This window comes from Chelonoidis abingdonii, chromosome 7 (genome assembly GCF_003597395.2).
Source record: "Chelonoidis abingdonii isolate Lonesome George chromosome 7, CheloAbing_2.0, whole genome shotgun sequence".
Classification (NCBI taxonomy): domain Eukaryota; kingdom Metazoa; phylum Chordata; order Testudines; family Testudinidae; genus Chelonoidis; species Chelonoidis abingdonii.
In genome coordinates this window covers 93,394,974-93,404,315 of record NC_133775.1, presented here as the reverse complement: position 1 = coordinate 93,404,315, position 9,342 = coordinate 93,394,974, and the positions used below count along the sequence as shown (strand labels likewise).

The 9,342-nt window shown below is 40.5% G+C and overlaps 1 protein-coding gene across 4 annotated transcripts in view; it reads left to right on the top strand.

The window, feature by feature from the left end:
* The first annotated feature begins 632 nt into the window (after positions 1-632).
* Positions 633-9,342, top strand: part of RBM27 (RNA binding motif protein 27) — a 43,609-nt gene continuing 34,899 nt past the window's right edge. For 2 of the 4 annotated variants that reach the window (XM_032801440.2, XM_032801439.2), the window contains exons 1-3: positions 633-881; positions 4,671-4,789; positions 6,745-6,869. In XM_032801440.2, coding sequence (XP_032657331.1) covers positions 823-881; positions 4,671-4,789; positions 6,745-6,869 — 303 coding nt within the window. In that variant the 5' untranslated portion in view covers positions 633-822. Of the gene's footprint in view, positions 882-4,670; positions 4,790-6,744; positions 6,900-9,342 lie in introns of all 4 variants that reach the window. The other 2 variants (XM_032801437.2, XM_032801436.2) reach the window with 1 other exon arrangement.

Below are 9,342 nucleotides of genomic sequence, written 5' to 3'. Positions count from 1 at the left end.
GAATCAATCCCTGCCCCCTGCAGGTCCTACCCTGAACGCTATATGTGTGACTGGTGACGGTAGCAGCCTGTTAAAAATAAAATCGTGTAAGCCATTTTGTGCAGAGGATTCACAGTAGAACAGTGTGTACAGGATTGCAGTGCAAGTGTGAAGATCACTGTAAGGTGCTCGGTCCCTAGGGCTCTGGCAGTAACAATAGGGAGCTCTCACTCCGTGGGGTGGGAGGGCTGGGAGGAACGTGGAATGCTTTTCCCATGGGGTGCTCCCCAGTGGGGGGTTGGCTGGAAGGTGGGATGCCCACCGCATAGACAAGGGGATGAGGAATGAGTAGGTTTGTCGCTCAATGGGCCAGGGTGCTCGGCTGGGAATGGGGGGCTCGCCCTAGGAGGCAGGGCTAGGTGAGGGCATTACGGCTGTTGCTCACCTATTTGGGACGGGGGGTGAGTGGAAAATAGAAGTGCCTGGCCCTTTAAGAACGCCTCCTCTACCATGTTGCACCAAGAGTTCACGTGCTAGCTCGACCTAACCTGCTGCCTGCCTAGTGCCCCCCGGGCCGAGCATCTTCGCGCGGCTACGATTGGCTAGCTTCGCGCATAGCCGGCCATGTGATTGGTGGCCGTGAGCGAGGTCCCGCCCCCGTTGGCAACCAGCAGGTTACGTTGTGTGCGGGTGGTTAGTTCCTGTACTAGGCCCTAGCGGGGGGGAGGGGGCTGCTGGCGAGTAACTGTCCTGGGGGAGGCGGGGTCCGAGACGGCGCTGGAGGCCTGGGGCCATGGTATCCGGGGTGTAGTGGAGGCGCCGGGCGGAGCAGCGGGGGGCACCATGATCATTGAGAACGTGGACGCCCTCAAGACCTGGCTGGCCAAGTTACTGGAGCCGATGTGAGTGAGAGGCGGGGTGGCTGCCCGGGAGGGCAGCGGAGGGGTGGGCGCTGGCGAGGGGCACTGGGTAGGCTGGGGGAGTGTGAGCCAGCGGCCCCAGGGTGCGAGGGGCCTGTGTGGCGGTGGGAGGGGGGCTGCCTTGTTGCTGGCACGGTAGACAATGAGGGGCGCTGTGGGAGGTGAGGGTGTTCATGGGGGGCGGGAAACGGGGGATGAAATGTGCTGCCTGCTGAAAACGGCTTGGCGGCCTCTAAAACTGATACTGCACCACTGGCCCCCCGTCGGGCTCGCAAATAATAAACTTCTGGGCTCGGCCAGCGAGTTCCCTGGCACCTCGGGCTTCTGCGAGGCAATGTCCTTATTCCCGCTGTCCGAAAGGAGCCCTGGGCTCTGCCACTGGTATGTGTGCGGGGGATGGGGTAGGCCAAGGGGACAGAGGCGTGAATGTCCGTGTACTGGGTTAGTGGCAGGGCCTAGGAGCTAACAAGTTCATGCGGCAGCTTCTGTATTGTCACACTCCTATGCTGGCTCATCCTTTTCGGTAAGCAGAGCGTCTTCTAGAGACTGTCCTTTTTAAATGGTCTGAGCACAGGACTGGGATCCAGGCACCTTCTGTTTTCTAATCATAGCTCTGCTACCGATGCCCCTCTTTGGCCTTGGGGAAGTTATTTACATCTCCTGGTCCTCTTGTAAAGTGAGGACAGTACTTGTTTTCCTACTTCACAGGAGCGTGAAGGATTAATTAGTTAACACTTGCCCAGGGCTTTGTAGACAGAATATGTGCTACTTGCACCATATTTTGAGGTTTGGGGAGTTTTTGGCTTCGGTGTGCATTTAATCTCCAAGTGTGCAACATGAGTTCAATTCCTCCCCTCCCCTCCAATAAAATAGTTCATAAAATAAATCTTTAGTCCCATTTGAAAAGGTGGCAAAAGTTAACACTCAAAATCCACTCTTGAGGATCAGCAGGAAACGTCCCAGTCAAACTTCTAAAGGATTTTGATAATGTGCCATTTTTCTGTGATTACAAAGAAATGTCGTTCTAAAAGAGTCCTGGATGTACTGGGTAAATATTTGTAAAATATGTATAAATGCACTCACTTCATAAAATGTTTGCCAGTAACAGGGCTTTCCTGTAATGAAAGTTGTGGGACGGGGTTACTGGGGGGATGGAACTATCTGAATTTTTAGTTTTTATACAGAGGAAAATAGAGGCCTATGTGAATTCACAGTTGTGGAATTTATAAGGTATTAGTAATCTACTTTTTATCACTGAATATATTCTGTGTCTGTGTTTGTCCATTTGAAAATTTGGGGAGGTCCTATGACGAGACTGGCTACCATCTGTTAAATAGTACAGTTTTGTAAAATAATTGTCTGTATACAGATACACTATATTTACATGAGGAGCTGTTACAGACTTTTAATAATTACATATGAGTTAGTAAAGAAATAAACAGTGATATTACTCTCCACTTGGCCATAACGATATTAGGGGTCTGTCCTAAACCTATAACAGCAAAGAAATAGCCACTGGCTGAAACTTTTACCCATTTCCTATTACCAATGGATGTTTGAAAATTTAAAATATAATGTTTGTATTTACAATGTAGTTCTTTTCCTCTGAATACTTTCACTTTTCATTTGCATTAATTGTGATAAAAAAGCTTAAATTGAGAATTACAGTATCATGCCTTTATTTAAAAAAAAAGCCTCCAGATGTTCATCTAGCACAGGCTGGCAACCTTTCAGAAGTGGTGTGCTGAGTTTTCATTTATTCACTCTAATTTAAGGTTTCACATGCAAGTAATACATTTTAATATTTTTAGACGGTCTCTTTCTATAAGTCTATAATATATAACTAAACTATTGTTATATGTAAAGTAAATAAGGTTTTAAAAATGTTTAAGAAGCTTCATTTAAAATTAAATTAAAATGCAGAGCTTCCCAGACTGGTGGCCAGGACCTGGGCAGTGTGCGTGCCACTGAAAATCAGCTCTCATGTTGCCTTTTTGGCACGCATAGGTTGCCTACCCTGATCTAGCATATTACTGTCTACAATCTCTATTAGATCATCTGTCTATATTATTGATTCTGATCATCCTTCTAACCTAGCACTTTCAGACTTCTGGTACCCAAGCTATACTCTGAATGAATTACAGCTGGAGACAAGGGTTCTTGGGAAACAGTGTTAGAATTTTTTTGCGGTGGTGGTTGTGCATTTGAGATCAGTGAGGAGTGAATGTGCAGCACAGATCCTTTCCGGGTATAATAAGCACTTTATGCAAATTTCTGGTATGTAATAAGCAAGTGCTAGAATATCCCAGTGGGTCATCCTGAGAGAAATTGGGATGCTAAAGAGGGAGGGATAAAGTTTAAAAAGTTTAAAACAAAAAAACATGTTTAGAAGGGATGGAAGCTCTCCCTTTTTTTCACAACCCCGAAGCCTTTTCTCTTCATTAAATTGTACATGGGGACTAGCATGAAACATATCAACCACACTTCTACAAACCTGTCTTTTTTTTTTTTTTTTTTGATTAACCCTTTTCATTACTGTATTTCTGTACGTCCTTTTGAAACATAAAATGTTTTTTCCTGCAGCCATCAAACACTGGAAATAAGTGAGCAAATTAATAGAGTGTAGAGGTTATTGAACATTTCATTGTGAAGTTTTGCATTTTTCATCAAATAATTTGTTACAAGCAAAAGAACTTTTGAGGTTTCTAAACTGTTTGCTATTTCTAGTGTGCTTTATATTGACAATTCCAAATGCAAGCAAATGTTGACAGTCAAAGGTCATTTAGATTTTTTTTTTTTTTAAATAATGAACTTAGAATATATACAAATACATACCCCTGGCATTTTGGGGCCCTCTGCATCTATTCACCTAGCTGCTACATTTGTTGCATTGTATGATGCTTCACTATTGGCAAGTATGTTCTCATTTTTGAACGTTTTCTGATGGCTGAACAGTGTAAGATATAAAGCAACCTTCAGTTTAACCAGTGGTACCAGAGCATTGTAGTACAAAGGGAGGATGTGTTTTAGTGATCTTCACATAGCCAAACAAGGGCTGTTGGGCTGTGAGTGTAATGTAATTAGTTCGTGATAATAAAGGCACTTCTAGATAGTGAAATCTCTACCTTCAGAGTACTGTGGAAGAAAAGAAAGAAAGTTTGCATGTTGGCTTCATTCTTTTCACTTGTGCTCCTGTGTGAAGAAACAGTGTACGTAAAACACATTTTTCAGGTCTCTTCCGGGTGAGATGTTTGGTTAGTCTATTCTGGTTGTTAAGACATCATACAACATTTCCACTGTGGAACAATCTTCCAGGTCATTCTTCTGTAAGTTTCGCTTATGAATGGTGGGGCACGGTTGTTTTGGGTGTGCTTTCTTAAGGGGGAGTTGGCCGTAAAGGATAGCATCTGCTTGATTGACCTAAGAATTGTATTATGGTGTTTTTTCACAAGCAAAGCCAAAGAATAAGCACAAGGCACGGAAGCTTTTTCTGACATTGTTAGTGGAGCCCAAAATAAAATCAAAACAGCTCACTGGTGTGCAACAATGGCAGAAACTGCTCTGTGGCTCTGGAGCCAGGGGTGCAGCTGTGATGTTACTGGATTGCACGATATTATCCTAAAGGTCCAACAACATGTTGCCAGAAGACTGTTTTGATGATGCCTCTAAAACTACCATGATTGTCCAAAATGTAATTTCTAGTGATTTTCAACAGTTTAACAAAATCAATTTGTACATTGCTAAGAATAATTTTTTTCCTCTCCTCATCAGATGTGATGCAGACCCTTCAGCCTTAGCTAACTATGTTGTGGCATTAGTCAAGAAGGACAAACCAGAGAAAGAGCTGAAGGCTTTCTGTGCTGATCAGCTAGATGTCTTTCTGCAGAAAGGTACTTTTTCTGCTTTCTTTGTAACTACGTAGTTTAATAATTGCATTTAAATTTTATAACTTATGTTGAATATAAAATTGTGTTTAGTGGTATACAGTTGGAAGATTGTTGTTCTACAACATTATAGTTAAAGTTTAGAAAGGATTGTATAAAGTTTTTGTCATATTGGGGCCTACTCTTTTCTTCCCATATACAAGTATATTGCATTCATAATGAGATTTAGCATTTTTTGCTGGGAAATAAAGGATCAAAGGTTCCAAAATCTGATTTTTAAACAATTTCAATTGAGTTAAAGCCTGTTAATTTTGGCTTAACACTTAATTTCCTTAAACACTAGTGGCCAGGTTTGCAAAACAACATTGGGCTGTAAATTTCTCTACAGGAGCTATTAGGTGTAGAGTACTTCTGAAAATCTGGTCCTTATTTAAGTGCCAAGTGAAAGCTCGGTTCCAATTGAAAATCTGGCCCCAAATATGAGTTCTGAGAACTTGGAAATCTGACCCTGATGGGATGAGATTGCTTTTAAACATGAATAATGAAGATGATGAACTTTCACACCGAGGATCTGACGTGTTTCCCGGGTGCCTGTTTCTCACCATCTCCTCAACCTGATGGAACCATTTTATTATAATAGATGGAAACTTCAGGACTCAAAGGTGCCACTTCACTCCTGTGCCTTCTTGAATTTTGACTAAAAAGGGGCTCTTCTTATAGACAAGTCATTTTTGTAAGAACCCTCTTTTTACTGAAAACTGAAGAGCTGTTTGATCTCCCTCCTCCATTTCTGATTTTTGTGAGGAGCCCTTCCTATTCATGCAGCCAGAATTGAAATGCCATTAAAACCCTGATCTCTTGTCTGTGCTTTGAAATTTAAGCAAGTTGAGCACAAGCACAGCTCCTCCTGTGTTAACAATGGTGAAAGCTGCAGCGTAGACACCACACCATTATTTTTGTCATCATCTAGACTTGCTTTGAGCATCTTTCAATGATGTGATGATAAAAATGTCAGTGTGTCTACATTATTGCTTCCACCCTGAAAGCTGTACTGTATCTAGACCATGTAGGCATGAACTCTGTTTACTGTAAGTGTTTTAATTAACGAGGTTAAAGAAAACTGACTAGGTCTGCTAGATATCCCAAAAACAATTCAGCAGTTGAAGTCAAATGATCCTATAAGGGTTGTTACTTGTGCACAGAATATGAAAAGTTAATGTATCGCACACAGCCTGCATGCGTGCAATAGTTACAGTATAGAAGCACTGGTAAGAGGAATAAATATATAATAAAATAATTAGCAGTCAATTGTTACAGTCAAGTTGATGGAATTAAAACTTTAGAGATTTTGAAATATTAAACTTTCACTTGCTAATAAATGTAGATTGGTGGGTTGTATTTTTGCATGTTTTTTTAAGCCTGTATTGAATGGACTGCATTGTCCAGGGAGTGGAAATGGAGAAGTGGAGCCTCTCATTTCTAGGCCACTGGTTCAAGTGCGGACCAATTTAATAGAGACTGTAACTTCTCAATGGCCTTTTGGGATCCACTGTGAAATTTTGTCTTGTTTCCTGTGGATGAGTGTCTGCGTCACAAAAATTGTTGCCATTGGCAATCTTATTACATAGACATAAATTGAATGAGCAATTGAGATAGTCGGGTATTCAGTCCTAAAAGTGATCCTTTCACCACAAATTGAGATGTATTAGCAGGCATTGTCCATCCTGCTTCCTATTGTGTACGTATGTCTATAGCTGTATAAAGAACATCATTTTTTATGGCTCTCATTCTAGTACCTAACACAGCTAAAATTCATACAAATTTAAGATAAGGATTTTTTTTTTTAAGTAGTAATATTTTGTGGTTGGATTTTGGGGAATTGTCTTATCAACATAGTCCTTCCTGACCATAGACTTAAGTCAAGATGTATAATCAAGTTTTGTGTGTATCTTTCTCCTCAGAAACTTCAGGTTTTGTAGATAAACTATTTGAAAGTCTGTACACAAAGAACTACCTTCCTTCCCTTGAACCAGCAAAACTAGAACCGAAGCCCGCAGGTCAGGAAAAAGAAGAAATCAAAGAGGAGGTAATATTAACTTCCCATCCACCTGCTGCTGTGAGTGTCTCAAACCAGTCCCTCTACCATCCACTTTTGTAGGAAGTTGTTATAAAAACAAAACATGCTCTGAACAGACTCTTTTGTGGCTAATGGTCTGTGCTACCATCTCTGAGCTTGCAGGAATGCTGTAAAGGTAGTGTGCTCTGTCCATTGGGTAAGGGAGCATTTTGTGTCCTTTTGCAGACACCCTTTGATCAATGTGGGAGTAGCATTCCGAACTCTCCTTCAGCCCTCCTTGGCAGTGAGGAGTGACTCTACTATGGACGGATTTAAAAAATGGGGAATGATGTAAGGGCCTTGATAGCTACCTCAAAAGATGTATGTAGATTTCCAGAAGACCACTGCTCTAGGTGTAGCTATTGTGTATCCAGTATGAAATGTATAACAAATGGGTTTTTTTAGAAAAGTTGTTACCAAGTAAACATATTAGCAAGCTTTTTTTTTTTTTTTAAGGAATTATCATGGATATAGTACAGCTTTCTTTCCACAGCAGCTGCTTTTTATGCTCCTATTCATTGTTGCTCACAATAATAGAAATGTTTAAAAATGGAGGCGCCAAGGTGTGTACCCATCATCAGCCTTGCTCACTTCATTTATATATTGTACTCCTTTCCACTACCTTTTTTAATTATAGTTGTCTTTTTAGGTTGTGTATTCCCCAGGACAGGGAATCTCTTCCTATAAGTTTGTAAAACACCTACCATAGTGGTGCCCTGATCCTGATTGGAGTGTTTGGTGGCAAATGCAATAGAAATAATTCTCTGTTCTCTGGATGTATTGTCGTCATGGTTCAGTGAGATTCACAAGCCTGATTTAAGTGATGTAGTTCTTACAGAAAAGAGCTGGCTATATTTAGATAAGGTCAAATGGGATATATGATATTCTGACCCCCTTCTCCCGCTTCATGTGCATGTATATGATGACAGGTTTCAGAGTAGGAGCCATGTTAGTCTGTATCAGCAAAAAGAACAAGAGCACCTTAGAGACTAACAAATTTATTTTGAGTATAAGCTTTTGTGGGCTACAGCCCTCTTCATCGGATATGCAGAATGGAATATACAGTAAGAAGATATTTATACATACAGAGAACATGAAGAGGTGGAAGTACCCATACCAACCGTAAGAGGCTAATTAATTAAGAGATGCTATTACCAGCAGGGGAGAAAAACTTTAGAAGTGATAATCAAGATGACCCATTTTGGACAGTTGACACAAAGGTGTGAGGATACTTTAACATGGGGAAATAGATTCAATTAGTGTAATTTCCAAGCCATTCCCAGTCTCTGTTCAAACCTAAGTTAATGATGTCTAGTTTGCATATTAATTCAAGTTCAGTAGCTTCTTGTTAGTCTGTTTTTGAACTGAACAGACTGTTGCAAAATTGCCACCGTGTATATAATGTACTCTTTGAACTACTAGAAGTTTCCCTTCTAAAATCTCTACTTGATAAGTGAAAGTTGGGAAACAAGGCTTAAGACAAGTGCCTCTAAATAGATTTTTCGTATATCCACCGTTGTCAGAGAGTCTACATAGTCTTACTATACTTTTGTTGTCCCGTCTGTAATGTCAGCAATCAACCAAAGGTCATGAAGACAGTAAATGATTACACATTATGAACTGTCAGTCAGACTGCCAGAGAATAGTCAAGAATATAATGTTGGGTTTTGGAAAGGGAGACTCTTCTCTGCTAAAAGTGTAACTTAGTGTAGATTTACATCTACCCTGTTCAATCTAGCTATTTCTGCATTGCCCTTCATTGTATCTAAGGACCATCTCTTCATACCAAAATTCTAATTCTGAAATACCATTTGATCTTGAGTGAAAGTTTATCATACTGCATCCTTATAAGTCTGTCACTTCGTTTAATGCCATAACACTTGTATTTAGCTATGATAGTTCATGTTAAAAGAGATCTTAAAGCTGCCATTGTTCTCTTGGTCTAGAATTGGGTATTTGGGTTTCTTTTGTGGGGTTGCATGGGATCAGGTCATAATATAGCCAGTCCTAGACCAGAATGTCTTTTAAATTCATTGTGAAATGTCATTAGCTGTACATCTAGAGATGATTCGGAATTCCTGTAAATGGAATGACACAAGCTAAAATAATGCAGACAAAGGAAGAATCTTAAATTAAAATATACTTATCTTGAAGCTTTTATAAAAAAAAAATTGCTATTGCCACTGTTGCCTTCAAAATTATCAATATTTTATAAGTGATGCACTGTTTGGGGCAAAATGGCTACAAATAAACTTTGAAAAAGATCCGTTGTACTGTTTCTAACAGACCAAGTTATGGTGGAGCTGAGTAAAAGCCCCAGGGAAATTGTTTTTGGCTTTTGTTAATTTTTATAAGAGGTATGACCTGTACAGTACTATCCAAATATATGAATAATTTACCACATCCAGAATTCGTATTAGTGTTGCAATTACATATGAAAGAA